We start from the raw sequence: 21,577 nt of genomic DNA on the forward strand, positions 1-21,577 counted from the left end.
AGAGAGATCCATTAAGAGTTGAGAATTTTCGACCTTTATTTTATTCTTTATTAAAGTGATGGTGTCTTTCTAACTCACATGAAATGGAGAGAATTCTGCAGGGTGGAGCGCTTCACTGTGTGACCTCACAAACACGGTGCTGACGTGTGACACTTTCACCGTCATTCTCTGTTAAAGGGACGACGCTTTGGTTTTTGTCTTGATGCTTTGACATGACGACAGGCGTGAACCTGTTTTATGTGCACCAGTGACCCATCTCCTCAGATAATCTGCCGTTTGATGAAACGAGGTCAACGCTTTATCGCATCAGCTAAATCCAGTTTTTGCTGCCTCCGTTTGGACGAGTGAAGCAGAAATATGAAGCAAAAATGGCCAAACGGAACCTTTAAGGCCGTTCAGGCCTGATGTGTATCTGCGCCGTCTGGATGAAACTCCTCCTGTGGTCCGGTTTTATGGACCTTATAACTTTGCTGAAAGGGGCCCCTGGGGACAGAGCAGTGAGTAAAACTATAGGATGGGCAGGCTAATACCAGCCCATCCTTTTCAGACAATTCTTCTGACCAACTTAAAAAACCAATGGCAACCTCTAAAAGCCTGTCTTTGTCACCCTTAAACCCCGAGATGCTCTAAAACGCCATTGTGCACTTAAACCTCATAAATTTGTCGCAGGGGCTGATTAAACATCACGGGAATTGAAACACTAAAGATTTTGTCTCAGTCCCTTTTGGCTGCGGGACAATGGTCCATTCAGTGGGAGACACGCAGACAAAAAGAGTGTTTCAGGGGAGATGCAGCGGGCTGAGGGGTTCGGCCAGTCCCCTCCATATGTGATACAAGGTGGCCCCAGCCCGGGGGACAAAGGGCCAGGTGACAGGGACGATGGGCTGCAGGGTCACAGGACGAGCAAACAACATTATAGGGGGCGTGAAAACAGAAGACCCCCCTCATCACAAATCACAGATGCGATTTTAAACACCGGGGCAGAATTTTTTTTGTAATATCGGGAGGCGTGGAAGTATTTTGACCCTCAGTTAACGGGGCCGTCGACTTGATTTTCTCTCACTGATCAGCAAAATCTGCCTGATTCTGCAAAAAATCGGAACTCCTCGGTGGACAAAGATCATCGAAACCTCTCCTTTGTCTCTCTTTTAGACCGCTCCTGCAACAGTTACACACATCTCAGTGTCCATATTCAGCCCCTATGTGAGAATAACAAAAGATAATTTAATCAAAGTGAAAAGCAGACGACAACAGGAGGGAGGCTGTGATGTTTACTGGGCATTCTTATGCCCAACTGGGTCCAGTCCCTCTCAGGCTGATGTTTGCTCAGCTTCTGGCTGCATAATTAGTTTTTTAACATCAGAAAAGCCTCCAGGCCCCCGTCCTGACCCGCTACATGTTTAACATTTCACAAATTTAATCAAAATGCAACCGATTTACTGAGCAGCTCATCCTACATCAGGGATTTTACAAGAAAGAAGGCGTGACACAGCAAACCTCTCATCATTTTAAGAAACTTTTATTAATAATCTTGTTATCAAAATAACCTTTACAGGAAATATCTTTAAAGATGACAAAAATAAAACACTCAGGCTAGTTCTTCTATCTCTGCTTTAAGTCTATAATGCACCTTATTTGTCTTAACAAAGGTTACACAAATGCAGTCTATGCTTTACATGATCTCAGAGGAGAATTAAACATCTACAGACGGAGGCCTGAAACATTATCAGCATTTATAAGAAAACAGTCACGAACACACATAAAATAAAATGTGCAAAATATCCTTCTATTAAAGTCTAAAATGTTTTAAGTTGCTCCTGAATTGCGCAACATTCAGAGAAGGTTTGCGGCAATCCTGAACGAGTCCGTGCGCTGGACCGGGCCTTCATTTGAAGGAGTTAAAATGCACCGAGTCGCTCCAAAAGTCTCTCCAGGCGAACCTGGAGGCCGCCGCGGTGTGAAAGTGCTGCTGGTACCTTGGAGGGAGGCCAACGGGGGACGCATGCTGGAGAGATGAGTAGGTGAGGGGGAACGGTGCCGCCGGGGACCCCGGCAGACACGCCGCTTTTTCCGGGTCCAGTAAACAAGGGTGAAAAGGTTTCCCGTCCCGGACCAGGATCGGAACCACGACCCGGCGCAGCACGGAGGACTGCGGCATCTCCATGTCCTGCAGTCCTCCTTCTGCCCGGCCCCTCTTCATCTTGTACCGGTGGTTCTGGAACCAGATCTTCACCTGGGTGGGAGTCAGGCTGAGGAGCCGGGCCAGCTGCTCCCTCTCCGGGCCCGACAGGTACCGCTGCTGACGGAAGCGCCGCTCCAGCTCCAGAGTCTGGGCCTTGGAGAACAACACCCGGCGCTTCTTGCTCTTCTTGTTCTTGTCAGGTTCCGAGTCAAGGGACGAATCGTCCGGTTTGGTGGAGTCCGGAGAGGCCTCCAAGCCTCCTTCATCAGAGGCTGCAGAGAGGAACAGATGGAGGTGAGTCCGGTTTGATTCCTATCTATCTATCTATCTATCTATCTATCTATCTATCTATCTATCTATCTATCTATCTATCTATCGGGTGCGTATATCTCTATCTGGATAAAGTCTTATTTTAATGTTAGAATGTATTGATTGTTATTAAAGGTAATTTCTTTACCACAGCCCACCGTTAGAAATAAACACTGCACACATGCTAGTGGTGAAATGTGCGCTGTACTCACAGATACAGGGGCTTCTGTCGCACTCCATCCAGGCTGTGTACGGGGAGCGGGAGGAGCAGGAGAACAGCGGAGAGGACCGCGGCGCAGCCTCCACATCCCGCTCCGGCAAATCCAAGATGCTCCTTACGGAAAAGCTGAACTTGGTGGGGGCGGCCATGGCGTCCTGGTTTGCTTTAGCGTGTTAAAAGAAGCCAGCCGCAAACAGAGCAAGCGTATCCGAGGACGCGGCGGATCGTCTCCTCCTTTACGCGCAGTCCAAACAGCGGCTCGGTGTTTACACAAACAGCTCTCCACAGGCTGGCCCGCTTATAAAGCCTCCTCCTCCTCTCGCTACCTGAATGGCTGGAGTGCCGAGGCCCAATGATGGAGGTGTGGAACTGAAAAAACCCCCGTCAACAATGCGTGAAGGAAACACTCGTCATCATTACAGATTCGTCGCGTATCGTCAAACTGGGAAACAGATAATAGTGATTGTTGGAGCTGAATCACGTCTTGGGTGGCAACTGACAACAGAGGCCGTCCCATCATCAACCCCCCCTCCTCCTTCTCCCCCCCCCCACCTCCCTCCTCCTTCAGCCCAAACAACGTGTCTAGTATTTGCATACAAAGTGAGCAATTAGGGTGCGATGGTCGCAAGTTGGTTTAACTAATGCTCCCATTAGAGGCGTATTAGTTACAGGCGTGAGAAGTTTGGACGTTTATGGATGGCGGAGGACCCCCAGGCACCCCTCGCCCCCCGTTTCCGCTGCCTGTATAAAGACAGAAAACGTCGATTTTTAATCCTGGTGATTAGATGATTCAAAATATTTCTGCTCCAGAAATATCCCAGAAATTAATTCTCACGAAGCGCGACATTAATTGAATATTTGGACGCCTGAAACGAAAGTTTTAAAATAATCTCTACGCCGGATGAGTCAATCATTATTCGTGTTCCCCACTTTTCTTGATTTTTGTGCTTGGGGACAGCTCAAGTGATAACAGCCCAGCTGACGGGGACATGGGTCTCTGTGTGTCCAAATCTGATGGAACCGAGCGCGCGGCCCTGTTTGATATGGACACCGGCCCTCATCCACTTCAGCGAGGAGCACCAGGCCGCGGGAGGAGAGTGCTGGTGCATGGACGCGCCTCCCCAGGCGTCCTGGGTGGTCGGACGGGAGTGAACACACATACATGCCAACCAGAGGAGGGGAACAAAGGGGAAATGTAGCCCCGCGTCCGAGACCCGTTGGAAGCATTTGTTCCAGTCAAGATTTTGCATTTGTTCAGTCCCGCAATAATGGCTGATTGACGCCGCGGCACAATGCGCTTTAACTTTGCAGGATAAATCCGAGCTTGTTCCGTGTTGTCATGGTTTTGAAAGGAGCTGAAAGGGGTCGGGGACACTATCTGTGCCCACACTGGCGCGAAGTCCGGAGCAATATGACGGGCGTGATTCCGAACCTATTAGATTCTCTTTAGCCTTGCAGATCCAGTTGCTTCTACAACAAATAAACAAACAACAAAACAAACCCGCGCCAATGTGCCAAAAATGCAGCACAGCAGCAGCAGCACAGCAGCAGCAGCCCAGTAGCAGCAGCCCAGTAGCAGCTGCACAGCAGCACAGTAGCAGCAGTAGCAGCAGCACAGTAGCAGCAGCAGCACAGTAGCAGCAGCAGCACAGTAGCAGCAGCACAGCAGCAGCACAGTAGCAGCAGCAGCAGCACAGTAGCAGCAGTAGCAGCAGCACAGTAGCAGCAGCAGCACAGTAGCAGCAGCAGCAGCACAGTAGCGGCAGCACTGCAGCAGCAGCACAGTAGCAGCAGCACAGTAGCAGCAGCACAGCAGCACAGCAGCAGCAGCACAGTAGCAGCAGCAGCAGCAGCACAGTAGCAGCAGCACAGTAGCAGCAGCAGTAGTAGCAGCAGAGCAGCACAGCAGCAGCAGCAGCAGCACAGTAGCAGTAGCAGCAGCACAGTAGCAGTAGTAGCAGTAGCAGCAGCACAGTAGCAGAGCAGCACAGCTGCAGCAGCAGCACAGCAGCACAGTAGCAGCAGAGCAGCACAGCAGCAGAGCAGCACAGTAGCAGCAGCAGCACAGTAGCACAGTAGCAGCAGAGCAGCACAGTAGCAGCAGAGCAGCACAGTAGCAGCAGCAGCACAGCAGCAGCAGAGTGGAGAGTTTACCGAGGCCACTCCATTCGAGAGCCAAAACACGCCAAAGCAAAGAGAAGCCATGTCCACAGAGCCAGAATTTCTGTGTCCACAATGACCCAGCAGCCACTTAATCTCTTTAACACTCACAGGCTCCAGGCAGAGGGGCTCCTCTGCAGCTCCAGAGGGCCCTCCAGGGCCAAATATTTACTCTGCTGTTCAGAGCCCCGGTCCTGCTGAAAGCTCCGCCACCAGCGCCGGCCTGGTTTAGCTGCTGAGCTGAGACTGTTCCAGCACAATATCAATAATTCCCTCCATCACAGGCTGGGTGAGACCTTCATATTAGAAGATGTTAAATTACATAAAATATATTTAAATAAAAATACATACAGAGCAAACAGGAGATTTAGGATTTGTTAGTGAATGTATTTTTTGTAATAATAACAAATCAATAATTTACCAATTATCCTTATATTATGATTGTTAATTTAATATAGAAACATTGTTTTTTTATTAACCTTCACTGACAACTTCTGAATTTCTTGTTTGTTCTGATTCTTTTCAGTGTTTTCTTGTTAAAATGATATAGAGAAACAAGTGCAGAAGTTAGGTGATGAATAAACACAGTCTTTTTGTCCATCCTGGGCTACTGTAGAAACATGTTAGAGGAGAAACCCTGTGTGACTCTGGTAGAAATTACTATTATAATGTCATATCTGGAAAACGGTTTTCTTTTTAAAAGCCTTTTCCTTAGTTTAGCCAGTGAAGAACATGTTTTAATCCTTTTTTAATGGCGAAAAACATCAAAGACAACATGAGACAACCACAGAGCTGACTTATTTTTAAAAATCGAAACCTTTGTTAAACTACGTTAAACTACAGAAACTCTGAATTCTGGCCTGGTTCTTCCAGACGGTCAATGTCTGTGGTTCTACTCTAATATTTACCATGTTGTTTACACAGGGCCTGACACACACACACACACACACACACACACACACACACACACACACCACACACACACACACACACACACACACACACACACACACACACACACGCAGTGGTGGGAAGTTTCTAAAAATCAGTAGTTTCGAGTTTGTCAGTGATTAGAAACTCTTTAGTCCTGTTAATAACCAAGTAAACACCCTCAGACTGGTCCAGTCAAATGGAAATACAGGCAGAGCGAAGGCCTGTTTGTTTTGGGACTTTGCTTAAACGCTTTTATTGTGAAACACTTGACTCATCTTTAGCTTTCATTCATAATTTCTTCAAGTCGATATGAGCAGAGCAGACAGAGAGGCCCAGGATGTTTATCTGAGCTGATAATCCTTCACCTAAACAGCCACAATGATCCCTCTGTTCCCCCTCTGCAGGCTGCACGGTGGCTCAGCGTGATGCTCCAGCGGCTGCACCTGCCGCTGGCGTCCTCGCCCCTCTCCCAGTCCTCCCAGTCCTGTAAATACCATTAGCATTTTGGAGAGGGGCTACTGCGGGGGGTTATTTATTCAGCAGCCATGGTCCTCTCGTCTCCTCAAAACTGGGTCCTGTGAGACGGTTTCATCTCACAGCAGCTGTGTGTGTGTGTGTGTGTGTGTGTGTGTGTGTGTGTGTGTTGTGTGTGTGTGTGTATGTGTGTGAGATAAAGTCATATTTGTTTAAAAAGATGTGTGCTGATAGGATTTTCTTAAATAAAGATCCAAAAAGAATAACAGTCCTCAAAATAATCACTATTTGCTCACCAATTATTTCACTTTAAGCTTCTTCATTGGTTTAGTTTCATTTAAGTCTTTTAATGATTCTTTATTTTACTTTTAATTCCATATATACATTGTCTATATTGTCTAACAGGGGCAAATCAATTTACATTAAAGATCAGTTTAACCTTTAACTTGGTGTTTTTATTCAATTATATTTTCTTTATTGAAATCTACCAAAATTGTTGTCATTTTTGGAGAAATTCCTATTAGGTGAGCAACAAAATAAAAGAAATAAAATCATTTGATCATCTTAAAATTGATGCTTAAAATTTTTTCTTGGCTCAAAAAAGATGGAAACAGAACCGAATCCTATTTTCTTGGCCACATTTCATAGCAAATGCTGCTTCAACCCTGATTTTCCCGTGTTAACTCCACTTTCTTGAATGATACAATGTTAATAAAACTTAAGCTAAATTATGTGCTTCCTTTTATGGATTTTCTTCAGCTGGTCTCTCTATAACAGCTTCTCCCTGTTCTCCATCCTGTGATCCTTGGTTGCCCTCTGCAGGACACATTCCAGACAAACTTTCCTGTTTGTCCACAAACGCATCACAGGAATCAGCCGCGAATGAAGCTGGAAGTGGGCGGAGCCAAGGGAGTCACGTGGGATCCGATTGAGTCCATCAGGGCCGCATCCAGACCGGTTTCGTTGTTTAAATGACACTAAAATCGCCGTCAGACGATTGTTTCTGTGTTTTGGATGCAACAAAACAAAATCAAAAATTTAAAAAAATATCTATCTCTATTCCTTTCAACAAAAAATGTTTCATGTCAAGAGACACACGAACCACAGTTAGGTTTGGGAGGATCAATCAATCAATCAATCAATCAATCAATCAATCAATCAATCAATCAATCAATCAATCAATCAATCAATCAATCAATTTCGTTGACTTAAAGCTTTTTTATGTATAATAGGAGGCAACGGCCGCGGGCAGTTACACTGAACTTTTCAAATGTGCGGAAGTGCAGGAAATAGCTGATTTGTCCCAAACGTTAAAGTAATCACAACAACATGACTTTCGACATTCATGTGCAAAGTGGCAGATAGAAATGAATTTTAGTCAAATATGAAAAACTTTAGACTGATTTAATAGGATAATTTTAAGTTAATGTTTAACACAACCGCTACCCTCTTTACTGTACAGATGGATATCCGCTGTTGCACCAGTTGTCCGCTAGATGTCGCCAACACACTCTTTAAAAAGTGCCCCGGTCAGTTTGATTTCCGGCGTTTCATCTTTTCACCCATTCACCTCTATGATTAGTAATTATGAAGCTTTTTTTCTCAGGACGCACTGCTAATCAAAACTAAAGGATGTTATTTCTCTGGATGCCCGGAAAAGACGCGAGGCCTCGGGTGATTCTATCATGACACTTTTTTCATCACAGTTCGGAATGAAACGATTCATTTGCGTGCAGTTTGCTTCGTGGAGGCCTTTAATTGTGTGCGTTTGTTTGTTTTACACCCCACATCATTAATTTGCTGACAACTCAAACAGGTTCAGAGGCTGTATTTAGCAAAAATAATAATTTTACCGACTTATCTGACTCCAGGAAATAACAAGCTGCTCCTTTCTCATGACCGGAATGTTTTGAATTAAGCTCTTAATAATTCAGATCAATGTATATTGTTTGTAGATCAGATCTGCGTTTAGATATCCGGGAGGTAAAAACACAGTTCCTTTGTCCTTGCTGATGTGTTGACATATTTTGTTAATAGTTTCTCTAAAACAGTTTTTTTGTTACCACGCAGCCACTGCGTGCGTCACGTGACTCTGGCTGCAGCCTTCCTCTCAAACTTAATAATTGTCCCGAGTTGTAACGGAGGAAATTAAATCTAAATGTAGTCCAGGTATGACTCAACCGTCCTCCGGGCCCTGCGCGGCGGTGTGGTCTGAATCAGCACCCCATTTGCACTTTTCTGGACGCTGGAATAAAAACGCACTAAAATTCTCAGTGTCCTTGGTTCGTGACGAAGAGCTGGATGAAATATTTAATACTAATGGATGCCAGCTGCCAGACGGACACACGTCAACGTGATGAATGCGCAAAAGTGCTGTAAATATTCATTCTTTCTGTCCTGAAAGCTGTTGGAACGCCGCGGCGTCCTCATTAAGGCCTGGAGGAGTGTTAACCTTCGACTCGGTGTTATCACACACACACCACACACACCACACACACACACACACACACCACACACACACACACACACACACACACACACACACACACACACACACAGAAAGAGAGAGAATCATTCCATTATAGCTGGTTTAGATTTCTCCGTCTGGGAATAGAAGCAGTAACTGAGAATATTGTTAGAGGTTTATTCCCTCATCAGCGCTGAGACTGTGTCCGCGTTCCTCTGGAGCAGATCAGCGGATGAGTTACTGCCACCAGGTTCTGCTGCCTCACAGGAGAACCTGTCTGCAGGTGTCCAGGTTCGGACGCGCAGCAGTCAGTTCCGAGTCGAAGCGACTTTTAAGAGTAGAAATCAGAATAACGCCGCTGCTGTTTCTCCTGTTAAATCTATAAAACAGTACAAACAATTTTCTTTCAATATTGTAATTCTGTTTTTATATTTTTTGCTCGTTCTGCCGTGTTTGGTTCTTGATTGAAACGCGGATTTAACCGGATTAATTATGATCAAATCGACCGTATTGACAGGTACAAATAAGGCAAGTCTCTAATGAATTTAATAATAAGTCAACAATCTGTTTTAACGGTAAATAACAAGTTAAGTAATAGTTCACTTACTTATAAATTTTAGACACATGAGAATTACAGATATAAAATATTATTACGATTCCAGGCGCAGATTAAATATCTGATGACCGTAAAGGTTAATGAGATTTGGGTGTTTGGTGGATTTTTCTCAGGAGACAAAATAAGCATCATTCTGGAGAAAAATAAATCAATTAAAGATGGAAACGAGCTTTAAGAGCAGCCGGTGGGAAAAGTCAACCCAGGTAAACGTGCGTGAGTGTGACGGCAGCTGCTGAGGCACAAACGGCCCCTCAAGTCTTCACTTGTCTCACATTAAAAAGCAAAAAGTTGCCACTTGTTTTTGTTCGGGAGGGATCCGGTTGGTGCGGGAGGAACTGAGATCAAAGATTCTCTCAGCCAAAATGGAGAAATTAACAGACTCAGGTGACAAAATGGCTCTTTTATGCACCTCCGTTAGTTTGGGGATCAACAGAGACCATCTGAAGAGCCGGAACCTGCACAATTCAGGATGAAATAAAGTACATGGATGTAGAATCATTACTGGGAGATCAAAGTAAACCAGAGATCATTTTAAACGTTCAAAAGCGGCTCGCGCTCCTTCCGCCGCCTCGCGACAACGTTGATCTGCTGCACGCGGGCAACCAATCAAAACCAGAGCAACCAAAACAGGTGAGCTCAGCAACATTTCTGCACAAAACACAGCAAAAACGGCGAGAAAAGCTGCTAAATTGACATGTTACATCTGAGGCTGAGTCACCTGACGCTCCGGGTTATTTTAGCTCCAGATTAATCAAGTTAAAGGATTTTAATATGAGTTATCATTTCCATTTACGCGCTTATTTTAATAAATTATATAAAATTGATATTTTCCAGATTCCCACACGAACGTTTGCTGCACGAAAACCGGTGATGTCATTAGATTATTTATAAAATATTAATCGGACATTAAACGATAGAAGATTTAAGACCTCTTGGTAAATTTGTATAAAAACGGCCCAATACTTGTGAAATTTAATATTTAAAAAAATCAAAGAAAACGTCTTTAATTTAAACGAAAAGGATAAATGAAGCAGTAGAGTTTAATCATTTTTGTAAATTTAAACTAATCGGCCAGGTTATTAATCCACAAATCCTCTCCAACGCGCAGAAGCTGCAGGGGCGGATGAAGGTGCTGTCAGATGCGAGCAAGAGTGAAAGATGGCTGAGTGAGTCCGTTTGTCGTCAGTCGACGCTCTTGGTCCACCTTTGTGCAATTTGCTGCCTTCAAATTTCAGCGGGACGCGGACGAGTTCGGGCCTGCGAGCCGAGACATGAGACGGCCGCGCCGAGCCTGGAAATCATTACTGACGATCAAACCATTCCTGTTCACCACGCGCAAAAATCATGTCAGCAATACAGACAGACAAAATATTGGTTGTTCCGCTGATGGGTGATGTCATCAATCAGACCAAGTTCGGAGGGGATTCAATCGTCGATCACGGTGTGGGGAAAAAATGAGGAAAGTGTCGGATGATGGGAAGAGGCTGAAGATGGAGCAGCTCCCCGGGGACCTTTGATCCCTCACCACTGACCTTTTGTTGTTTCAGCCACCGGAGGACCTCAGTGGAAACAAACCGAGCACGTTTGGCCTCACAGTAAACATTCTCCCTGACGCGTCTGCGGCCTGCAAGCTAAGCAGGGTGGGCATGTGGGGGGCGACAGAAAAAGTAAGCCAAGACCATCAGCCGGTGGTTTGGAGAGAAATAACCCACGCCGATTATTTTTTTTTAAACATTAGATTAAAAGACTGTTCTAATCTGCGTAATATCTGAGATCCGTGCCACCCTGAGAAGGAGGAAAGAGCCAAAACAAAGCCCTGCAGGAGTCTCAGGAGGCCGACTTCCTCGGCTGTTCCCCGCAGCTCACCGCGCTGTGCGTGCCGAAACAAACGCTGCGCGATACCGTGTGTACATGTTGGCCCCTCGCAGACGCTTTAATTTAGGTTTTCAACATTATTCCTAATTGCACGGCTGCACCGGGGCAGCGTTTGATGTCTGATCCCTTTAGGTTAAACAGGAATGAGGGTCAGTCATGCGTCGTGCCCCCATTTTTTTTTTTTAAATGACACGAGGAAGGCGCAATAATTGGGGGCAGAAGGAGAGACGGCGCTCGGTGTCCTTGTTTATGGTGTCAGCAAGCTAAATAATATTTGCAGGCAATGTCAGACAGTTTCTGCACATGTGAATCAGACGGGTGAGAAGCAGCGCGCAAACAAAGTCAAACCTAAAACAGAAAACATTTTCTGTCTTTATTATAAATTACCTTTAACAAAGGTAGCACATTTCTGCCGGGCGTAACCGTAAATACGCCAAGTTGTGACGCAAATTAAACATGTTTAAAACCAAATCTTGAGGTAAACAAGCGTTCGTCGTTGTCATGTATACTCTCTATATTTATTATCCTTTTGTTCGTTTCTGGCCCTTTTCCCTCCCAAAACTGTGTGTGGAAGTTTAAACTCGGTCGATGTTTGGTGCGTGAAGGGGAGACAAAGCGTGGGGGAAACATGAGCAGAGATGCTGATAATCCTCCAGCAACCTGAGTTATCATTTACAAAAGTCAGCCAGCCAATTATTCCATTCACAAACAAGCGCTCATTTCCTCCCGCTCCCCTAATGGCGCCGCTTTAAACACAGTTCAGGGCGTAAAATCTCTGCATTTCCCACCCCCCCAAAATGACATTTTCTTAATTTTGTCCTCACGGTTGGTCAAGACAAAACTACGGGATAAAACGACGCCCAGCTTCGAGTTTCAGACAGTTTCGTGCGTCCCGCTTCTACATTTCTCCACTTCGCTTTACGTGATTTTTGGATCTTATCTGAATCTTGATATAGCGATGTACTCACCATATCTGTGTCAATAACATAAGCATCTCCAGCTTTCTGATGGGAGGCAGCAGGGCGAGGAGGAGGAGGACTGGGTGGGGGGGTGATCAGTAGAGCTGTCATGTCAAACTTTTGCGCCAATGGCGACGCGGACAGGAGGACTCGAGCAGGTCCGACCGAGAGCGCAGCCAATCAGAGCGGGAGCCGAGCTGGAAGTCCAGCCTCCCGATTTCCACAGATTGAAATGTAAGCCTGTCTCCGGCGCCGTCAGGAAACAGATCGAGAATTTTGTCCTTCTCGTTCCTGATCGCGCAAGAACCTTTTCCTGGACGCGGTGTCGGACAGTGGGCACGCTGGACGCGGAGCAGGATCCTCGCAGGGGGCACAGACCGGACACTGTTTTCTACATCTGCGGCTTCAACACCATGGGTGAGTCCAGATCGGATCGTTGTCCCCCCCCCCCCTACTCTCTCTTATCAAGGATGCAGCCTAAAGTTTACAGAATGGCGAGACGTCGACTGTGTGTTCGACCGCTGGTTCCGTTGAACCGCAAAAAAGCAGCAAATTCAGGTGTTTCAAGTGTCAGTTACGCATGAGTTAGAGCGCAGGACATCCGTGTGGAGTCAAGGTTTCCCTGGAATCCACACACAAGCTGAAAGCAAGAAAGTCTTGAAAAGAAAACACTCACGTGACAGTGAAGTCATCCGATTTGTAAACTTTATTCGTGAGGTTTTGGGTTTGGATCAGAGGTTAAAGTTTACAGGATAAATGCGGTCACAAAATAGACCCCAGTGATCATTTACGTAAATATCCATAGGTCAGGGTAGCCGGCGTGTGTATTTTGACCGTGCTGCAGGCTCTCACTCCTCTCCTCTGTTTGTTTTGGGCACCAGAACCTGCCTTCGGCGAGGTCAACCAGCTCGGCGGTGTTTTCGTGAACGGCAGGCCGCTCCCCAACGCCATCAGACTCCGGATAGTGGAGCTGGCCCAACTCGGGATCCGGCCCTGTGACATCAGCAGGCAGTTGCGGGTCTCCCACGGCTGCGTCAGCAAGATTCTAGCGCGCTACAACGAGACCGGCTCCATCCTCCCCGGGGCCATCGGAGGCAGCAAGCCGCGCGTCACCACACCCACCGTCGTCAAGCACATACGGACATACAAGCAGAGGGACCCGGGGATTTTTGCCTGGGAGATCCGGGACAGGCTACTCGCCGACGGGGTTTGTGATAAGTTCAATCTGCCCTCTGTCAGCTCCATCAGCCGGATCCTGCGCAACAAGATCGGGAATCTCTCCCAGCAGGGCCAGTATGAGTCTGGGAAGCAGGCGCCGCACCCACCTCCGCAGCCAACGTTACCCTACAACCACTTATACTCATACCCGACATCCAAAGTGCCCAATCCCCCCGGCATGCCAACCCTTCCCGGACACATGGCCATGCACAGGATATGGCCCTCCTCGCACTCTGTTACAGATATTCTGGGGATTCGGTCAATCACAGAGCAACAAAGTAAGCATGGCTGCACCGAGCTGCATTTTTACATTTACGCAACAACTTTGAAGTCGTTCGTGCGCAAAAGTGCGTGTGTGTGAGTGTGTGTGTGTGTGTGTGTGAGTGTGTGTGTGTGAGGAGGTTTTATTGTACTCAAACGGGCTGCGATAGAAACGCTGGTGACATTATAAACTCACAGGCCTCTTGGGGCAGAACAAAGCTTAAACGGTGTTTGACCTTCGTGCTGATGAGTTTAAAGGCGTTTGGAACAGCTGCTCCGGCTCGGATCATCATTAACAGGCGGATGTGGAATATTAGAGGCAAAGGCTGGTAGATTAGATGCATCACAATGAGGCACGCTGATTGTTTACCCGTGACAGAACCCCCCCCCCCCCCCCCCTTTCATTATACACCAATGCACGGCTTTTGACGTGTCACACTCAAGTGGATCCAGATTGATCGGGTTGGAATCAGTGCAGCGGCCTCCTGCGTAAATCACTGCTCACGCCGCTGAAAAGGGGAGTTTTGGGACGTTGGTTTTCCAGGGAGGGATCGTCGGAGCGCGCCCGGGCTCCTCTGCACCAACACACGGGCAGAGTTGACGGAGGCGCCGGGGGAAGGGGGGAGGGTCTGTTTCTGAGGCTGGCTGTTAAAATAATTTATACATTTTTTTAATTATCAGCAGATGCCGCCAGCTGGTTGTAGAGAAACACGTTCGGGCCTAAATACTTCTCGATTTAAAAAGAAAAAAAAAGAATCGCTTCGTGGTAAATGTAAATGAACGGCTGATAAATCAAAGTGGCTTATTGTCAGAGACCAGACCCGGAGCCTTGTTCCGCCGGTCGGTATCTGGTCGGGCTCAGTAGCGACGCGGCTGCGGTGCGTGACGGGTTTTGGTGAACTGCGAAGGCGCTCACGGTTCCAAGTGTTGAAGCCGGACAGGCTGAACCTGAAACCCGCTCCTGCTCCGGGAGGGAGGGCGGAACTAAAAGACGGTGAAAGTAAATCAAATTTGTTCCCGACAGGAGGACTAAAATGCCTCTGACCTTTGACCCCGGCAAAGTGTCGGCTCACATCTTCGAATGAGCCTCGAAACGTTCCCTTTATTTACCAGTTTAATCGGCTTTAAGATTTAATTTGATTTGTTTTGACAGATATTACTTTACCTTTCCCTCAACTCCCGAATTGTTTTAGTAAAAAAAAAAAGAGCTCTTAAAGATTCATTTAAATACAGATAAAATATCAGGTTACAGAAGTCACTCACATAAAAATCGTCAATTGTTTCACGCTCGTTTTTATACTGAAATGTCTCTAAAATCGCGCACTTAAACAGGCTGAAACTGTGCGCGTAAAGGCGCGCAGGAGAGCGCAGCAGACTCTTGTTCGGGCTTCCTAACCTGGTGCATGATATGCCAGCCTCTCTTTTAACCTCTCCTCTCCTCTCTTTCTCTTTTGCCCCCCAGTTAGTGACAGTTCGTCCTTTCCAAGCGCCAAACTAGAAGAATGGAGCGCTATAAACAGGACTAATTTCCCAGCACTCAGTGGCGTGGATAAACCTCATTTAGAACCCGAAGCGAAATACTCACAGGTAACAAACGGACACCTTCATTGTTGTGTAGCAGAGAAGCCCCGAGAGATTCCCTCAGAGCCGGAGCTCCTTGGAGCCCGTGGAGCTCTTTAAACGCTTAAAAGTCGCCATTATTTAACTAAAAGCTCTGGCAGCCTCCTCATCCTTCTGACGGATTTATTCCCCTCTTTTATGCCGAATTGTTTCGCGCTGGACGCATGAAAAAAGAGAAAAGCAGTTTGTTTTGGGGTTTCTTGGTGAGTTGTTCTATTTAATGAGCTGGTTGAGGGTTGGAGGCGCGACAATGACCACTACCTAATTTATCTTATTTCGGATTACTGCGAAAAAAAAATTATTACAGCAGCAGAAAGGTTGGGAAAAAAATCTGAATGTTTAAAGACATGAGTGGAATAAGCCAGAGAAGAATTGTGACACTCGGAATTAGGGATGCTAAACTATGATTAAAATGGAACAAATGAGCGCGTTTTTAAGAATAATTACACGCACGTATAATCAAAATAGTCAAAGTGTTTTATTTTTATCTACTCGAAATGAATCAACTTCAGATCTAAGTTTATTTTCTAACGTGTGTTTTTACTTATTGTAGCGTGAAGTCGGAAGACAGAAAGCAAAAATCCCATTTTTTAAGGCGTCGTTGGGTTTTTGTCTCTTTATCAGTTTTTCACGCTGATCACGCAGGAAAAATGCGGGATGAAATGAGCTGAGCAGAAACCGACAACTGGACGCGCAACCAGAAATAATCACCAACCATTAAACAAATAATAATTAACAAATCTTTCCATTGCAACTTATCTACTAAAACACGGCAGCACGTTCAGAGTTTCGACAAACCTAAAAATGGCGCTTTGTTTAAAAATGAATGAATAATTTTAACAAAAACTGTCCGTTCAAATTCAAAGAAATAATATTTTTATTTGTCATTAATTCTCGACCAAAGGGCTCGCGAGACTTGTGGAGAATTTACCAATAACAGATAAATAAATAAATGAATAAAACTCGGTAAACAACCTCAGTAAACAACCGAGTCTGTTACTCTGAGTAAAGAAATGGAACCGGAGGAATTTGTTCTGATTCGGTGCTCCAGTTATTAAAGTCCTGTACAAATGAGCTCTTAAAGCTGCTGCTAATAACTTTAAAACAAAAGAACCGAAACGTGGATTATTTTCTTTTAAAACGAATCACGTCATTAATTGTAGCAAAGTTATAAAAAGGCCCGATGCTGATTAAAATATTTTTGATGAATAAGAATAAACGATTAGCCGAAATCCGTGAGGTGATCTTATAATTAATGATTTAGGAATCCACGAATCCTAAATAATAAAATCTCTAAATTGTTCCATCTGTTTATTTAGTAGAATATCAACATATTCAAATTATTTTTTATTGATGCTGGAGGAGGGAACACGTGATATAAGCTGTGAAAACTGGCATTAATAAAGCGTGAATGTATGAAATGAGCTGAGCCGATGCGGGTTTGGTGTCAGCTCCCTGCTTATTTAGGCAGCTTCCCGCATCTTTGCTGTCAGGCGCTTCCTGTTTTATGTCCGAGCTGCTAACATTTTCATACTGAACAAAAAACCTCTGCGGCTGTTTGGAAAAGGAGCCTCGGTGTCGAACCCCCGCACAAACACCCGCAGCCGCGCAGGAAAAAACGCGTTTTGTCATCACCGCAAACGTCAGAGGGGTTTTTTGAAATTACCGAGGGGCAACCAGGGACGGGGCAGCACAAAGGGCCTGATTTCAGGGCTAATTCTCAGTAGCCTCAGACCACCCAGGCAGAAATTTGGCCGCTCTGCTGAAGCACTTTGGATAAGTTAAGTTCTGTCCCGCTGCCAGAGCCAGAACCCGCTCAGGCTCCGAACCCCGCTCGGCCAATCACCATTTCCCTCCTTCTTGCCCTTTCACTGGGAATCTCTCATGACATCTGTTTTGCGGTGCCTCCCCCCTCACCCTCACCCTCACCCTCACCTCGTCTGCCATCGTCTGACGTGGAACATCAGCGTTGCCAGGACGAGAAATCCATTTTTTTAGGGCTAGAAACTAAATCCTTTAGACTATAATGGCCAATTATGGATGTGTGGCTCTGAAACACGTTGGTCTGCGTCACGAGAGTGCTGAATTTATCACTGCTGCTTTTCCTAAAAGGTTGGATTTCCCCCCTAAAACGCCTGTTAAAAAATCCATTTGCACTGTTTTACTTCACGTTCACCTCCGAGTTTTCATCTTCCTCTTCGCCGTCTTACTTTGATAAAGCTGAAGGTGGGTTCCGGCCCCCCGTTGACCCTCTCCTCTCTCTCCGTCTCTGCAGACGCCGAGTGGCTCGCCCACAGTGAACAGCTATGTCACAGCTCCCAGCATCCCTCCCTACCACCCTCCCACCCAAGTGTCACCCTACATGGGGTACAGCGCCACCACCTCGGCCTATGTGACCGGAGCCACGTGGCAGCCAGCCAGTGGCAGTGCTCTCTCTCCCCACAGCTGTGACCTCGCCGCCCCGCTGCCCTTTAAGAGCATGGCGGCCAACCGTGACGCCATCCACCCGCTCGCCGCCTCGGCGCTGTGAGGACTGGCGGAGGGAGGCGAGGATACAACCGGTTCTGTCTCCTGCGGCTTCACATCGCTATGAAGGACTCAGGCCCCCGGGACTCCTACCTGTGCCCCCCCCCACCAACACCCCCGCCACCTCGTCCCTGCTCATGTGAGGAGTAAAGCGAAACCGAACTTTAGAGCAGGCGTTCTTCAGGACGGACGCGCGTCAACAGCTCTTTACTGCGGCTAATGCCCCGGGGCAAACGGGGTAAAGTACAAGGTGATGACTAAGAAGAGGGGTGGGGTGGGGGGGTAAAAAGAAACCCCATTGATCTTCAGGGTGCTTACTGCTATTGTTTTTATATATTTGTACGCTTTCTTTGTGTTGTTCTTTATGTTTTCATAAACTGTATAACATGGAGCGTTCCCCCCCCTTCTCTAAAAAAAAAAAAAAAAAAAATCCACACGATAGCTCCAGAGAAAAGTTAATTTATTAGTTTAAGGTACGTTGAATGAAGTGCAATTGGCCTCGCAGACAGCAATGGGGACCCGATTGGCACCGGTCTAATGTTGGAGTTTAACACCTGACAAATGTTGCACACTGAAATTGAATGTATCTTATTAAATTGCTTTGCTGTTCACGAGGCCTAAAGCTCCCTCCTTGTACGCTCGCCGACGTGCGCGTCGTGGTCGCCGCGGCCTCCCGGCCTGCTTTACATTAGCAGGAAGCCGCTTTGCATGAAAGAAACCCAGACCCAGGAGGGCTGGCGGCGCCGGCCCGGCAGGAACGACCATCAGACTCGTGTTTGTCACGCACGGCGCACATGAACGCATCACCATCTCGGAGCTGCGTTAATGGGGTCTTAGCTTCAGCCTCACGGAATCTGGGTCAAAATAAGCTAATTCTGTAAATTCCGAGTTGTGTGCAGGAGGTTTCCCGGCCGGAGGTCGTCGGGAGTCGAAGACAGAAGGCCCAAAAATTAGTTTTGCAAATTGATGCAAAGAGTTTCAGGTGGGGGCTGCAGCTCCAGGTGGAGCGCAACCCGACAACAATTCTCACCTCCTCTTTTCCATAGCCTCATCGCCTGGACCGTGGGCGGCCCGCTCAGCCCGCGTTACAGCAACAACGGCGTCCACGGCCCCTCCCTCCCTCCCTCGCCGCAGGCTCATTTGACTTGGAAAGCGCTCTTCTCCGCATCCAGTGGTCACGGACCGTTGCTCAGGGATCGCATTGACCGTACGTGAACCACATCACAGGACGCGACGACGCGCCGGCCGCCCCGGCCTGCCCTCGGGGCCGCCCCGCGCGGGCCCCCGTCATCCATCAAACCCGGCGAACGAGGGCCTGCGAGTGGCACCAGAGGTGCTCAAACACTCACAGAACACTTTTGGACTCCGCCAGCCTCCCGTCGGCCGGGCCGATGGTCCGAACGGCCCTCAGACCGCACGCGTTCACAATCGACGCCGCCGACTTCAGCGCCACGTGGTGATCTTTGCTTCTTGCAATGAGGCGGCGGCGGCCCGAGTAACGCAGAGCAGACGGCCCAGGCCTTCGAGCGTGTTGATAGAACCGGCGTGAAGAAGCTGACAGCAGCCAGAATCTTTCCCTAAGCAACAACTCCCCTGAGCCGCGGCTGGTTCCGCACCGCTCACTCCGATATCATCGCCGGACCTTCTGATCGGTGTGTGTGAGCAGCCATGCGTGTTGGGAGGAGGAGCAGCCGTGCCGTAATTGCAGGCCTGCTCCAGGAACTGAGACGTTGGAGATTTATGGCCGGCTCGCCGTGCCGGGGAATCCAGGTGAAACGCGCGCCGGGCTGTGCTTCTTCCCAGCTGTCAGCAGGTTCGGCGCTTTGACAACTCCATCTGTCTGGGAGTCATCCATCACCACCCCCCCCCCCCCCGGCAGAAAAAACCTTCCGCCACTGTCAGATGCCTACGTGGCTCAGAGGAGGCCTCGGGCCGGCGGAGAGGTGCTCGCGGGCGCCGCCAGAGCATGTGCGACTCCCTCAATCCTGCGTTCACTTTCACAAAAACCCTGAGCTCAAACACCGACGGGGGGAGGCGTGCACGAGCCGAGGCGCCCGAAAACAGGCGACAAAAACTAGTCCCACACAGAGCCGACGAGGAGTTTCATTCCTTTTTATTTGTTGGAGAATACATGTAAGTACCGTGGCAACAATGCCAAAAAAAAAGTACAAATTTATTGTATAAAATGTGAAAAATAGTATCAAATGTCTAAGTTAATGGGAGATCATAAAAAAACATGCATATAGATGAAAGCAGCTCGTGAGCTGCTGCCGCTGCTGCTCTGAGGTGATCACAGTATCTATAGGGGAGACGTGGGGACTCTGGGAGGCTCACGGCTTCATTGAGATGGGATGTCTGGTAGAGATGAATCCTCCGCTGACCTCAGCGGGTTTTTATGACCTCTGTGCAGCAGGACGGCGCTCGGCTCTACGTCGGGCTGCCTAGAGCGGCGCTAATATGACTGAACAGTGACAACAGAAAGGCCGCTCCGCCTCGCTGTGCTAGCAGCGGAGCTGAAAGGTGCACTTTGGAAAACAGCGACATTACGTGACGGAAGCGAGCGTGACGCAGCTCTGCGGACGGCTGAGCGCAGCCCGAATAACGGGGGGTGGGGGGTGGGGTTCAGACCACAGGCCTGAGCAGGGTCGAGAGACAAACCGGCGGGAGACGCAGCCTCTGAAATTCTAAAAATAGAAAATTACAATTTTCTAGATTTCTTTTAAAAAAAATAAGCCCGATGAAACAGTTTAAAAAAAATAAAACTGATAAATCCTGTTTTGATTTTTTTTAAAGCTGCTTTCCAGCTGTATTTTGACATGTTTGATCAAAGGTCACATTTTTTTGACCTTTGGGATGCAAAATTAAAAGTCTTTTTTTTTTAACATTTGCATGTGTTTCACTTCCTTTAAAGAGAAAATCACAAAAGGGTTTATTTCAGAGGGACACAAAAGTCCTCTGAAATCTGCGGACTCGCACTCGACCCTCAGCTAAAACCGTACGTGGACGTCTCAGTCTTACAAACTGCATCTTTAAGGTGTAAAAGCATTCAAGTATCACGCATTTCTATAAAATATTCAGTAATACTGCGTCGACTAAATAGTCTACTCATTAAAGATTTTCTTCATAACTCATTTCTTCACCCCCCCTTCCCAAAAATGGTATCGCCCACTTTTTTAACCCAACAGAAACGCTCCGCGGAAAAGCGATAAAACGCGTTAAAGCTACATTCAGCAGAAACTACCGAGTTGTTAGCTCGCGGATTTGCATTTGTACCTGATGCTGACGTGGAAAGTTTGGACCTGCAGTTGTTTCAGAGCTGTTTTCTTCCGCTTAACCGTAGTTCTGTTTTAACGTATCACTGTTATAGAAGAGCAGTATTTTTGAAAGAATTTGGTCTGGCGATACTGAATATCAGTAGGAGGTATGATTAAGGCACTGTGGTTTGTTTCGTTCTCCTGTCGGGGGCCGCTTTTACCAGTTCCTCTGCAGCCATCCTGACACGTACTCATACACCAGCAGCATCACAGCCCCACCTGCACAGAGAGAAGACCACCACAGTCAAGCTGACCAACAGCGGCTAATGCTAACGAGGAAATTCACTGAGTGGATGGATGGATGAGAAAAGATGAGCCGGTCCACTAATTATATTTTTATGACTGCGTACACGGGGCAAAATGGTCTGAATTAAGGGTATAATTGCACACGTTCTGCTTTCATTCCAGCAGAAACAATCACAAATAGCCCAGGCCACGAAAGC

The 21,577-nt window shown here is 47.2% G+C and overlaps 3 protein-coding genes and 1 long non-coding RNA gene across 8 annotated transcripts in view; 1 reads left to right on the forward strand and 3 right to left on the reverse strand.

The window, feature by feature from the left end:
- Positions 1 to 1,503: 1,503 nt before the first annotated feature.
- Positions 1,504 to 3,229, reverse strand: nkx2.9 (NK2 transcription factor related, locus 9 (Drosophila)). Its single transcript, XM_057059378.1, has 2 exons — positions 2,704 to 3,229; positions 1,504 to 2,454 (listed from the first exon to the last, which is right to left on the reverse strand). The coding sequence occupies exons 1-2, from the start codon at positions 2,858 to 2,860 to the stop codon at positions 1,886 to 1,888; spliced, it is 726 nt and encodes a 241-aa protein (XP_056915358.1). The 5' UTR covers positions 2,861 to 3,229; the 3' UTR covers positions 1,504 to 1,885.
- Positions 3,230 to 10,385: 7,156 nt separating this feature from the next.
- On the reverse strand, positions 10,386 to 12,413 carry LOC130539773 (uncharacterized). The gene is made up of 2 exons (XR_008954219.1): positions 12,205 to 12,413; positions 10,386 to 10,652 (listed from the first exon to the last, which is right to left on the reverse strand). It is a non-coding gene; the product is annotated as an uncharacterized LOC130539773 (long non-coding RNA).
- Positions 12,298 to 18,431, forward strand: pax9 (paired box 9). Of its 2 annotated transcripts, XM_057058357.1 has the most exons (4): positions 12,298 to 12,612; positions 13,077 to 13,691; positions 15,137 to 15,261; positions 17,570 to 18,431. In XM_057058357.1, exons 1-4 carry the CDS (start codon positions 12,324 to 12,326, stop codon positions 17,822 to 17,824), a joined length of 1,284 nt encoding a protein of 427 aa, XP_056914337.1. In that variant the 5' UTR covers positions 12,298 to 12,323; the 3' UTR covers positions 17,825 to 18,431. The 2 variants fall into 2 exon arrangements, with proteins under 2 accessions (XP_056914337.1, XP_056914338.1); XM_057058358.1 differs by lacking the exon at positions 15,137 to 15,261.
- Positions 18,432 to 19,916: 1,485 nt separating this feature from the next.
- slc25a21 (solute carrier family 25 member 21) overlaps positions 19,917 to 21,577 on the reverse strand; it is a 60,645-nt gene continuing 58,984 nt past the window's right edge. For all 4 annotated transcript variants that reach the window (XM_057058359.1, XM_057058361.1, XM_057058362.1 and 1 more), the window contains one exon: positions 19,917 to 21,353. In XM_057058359.1, the coding sequence (XP_056914339.1) occupies positions 21,292 to 21,353 (62 nt within the window). In that variant the 3' untranslated portion in view covers positions 19,917 to 21,291. The remainder of the gene's footprint in view (positions 21,354 to 21,577) is intronic.

The sequence above is a fragment of the Takifugu flavidus genome, chromosome 16 (genome assembly GCF_003711565.1).
Source record: "Takifugu flavidus isolate HTHZ2018 chromosome 16, ASM371156v2, whole genome shotgun sequence".
NCBI lineage: Eukaryota > Metazoa > Chordata > Actinopteri > Tetraodontiformes > Tetraodontidae > Takifugu > Takifugu flavidus.

Bases quoted from the DNA above. Each gene is read 5' to 3' on its own strand.
- nkx2.9 (XM_057059378.1), bottom strand. From the start codon at position 2,860: ATGGCCGCCCCCACCAAGTTCAGCTTTTCCGTAAGGAGCATCTTGGAT. The intron at 2,455-2,703 runs GTGAGTACAGCG...TCCTCTCTGCAG, and splicing joins CGACAGAAGCCCCTGTATCT to CCTCTGATGAAGGAGGCTTG.
- pax9 (XM_057058357.1), top strand. From the start codon at position 12,324: ATGGCGACGCGGACAGGAGGACTCGAGCAGGTCCGACCGAGAGCGCAG. The intron at 12,613-13,076 runs GTGAGTCCAGAT...TTTGGGCACCAG, and splicing joins CTGCGGCTTCAACACCATGG to AACCTGCCTTCGGCGAGGTC. The intron at 13,692-15,136 runs GTAAGCATGGCT...TTTGCCCCCCAG, and splicing joins GTCAATCACAGAGCAACAAA to TTAGTGACAGTTCGTCCTTT.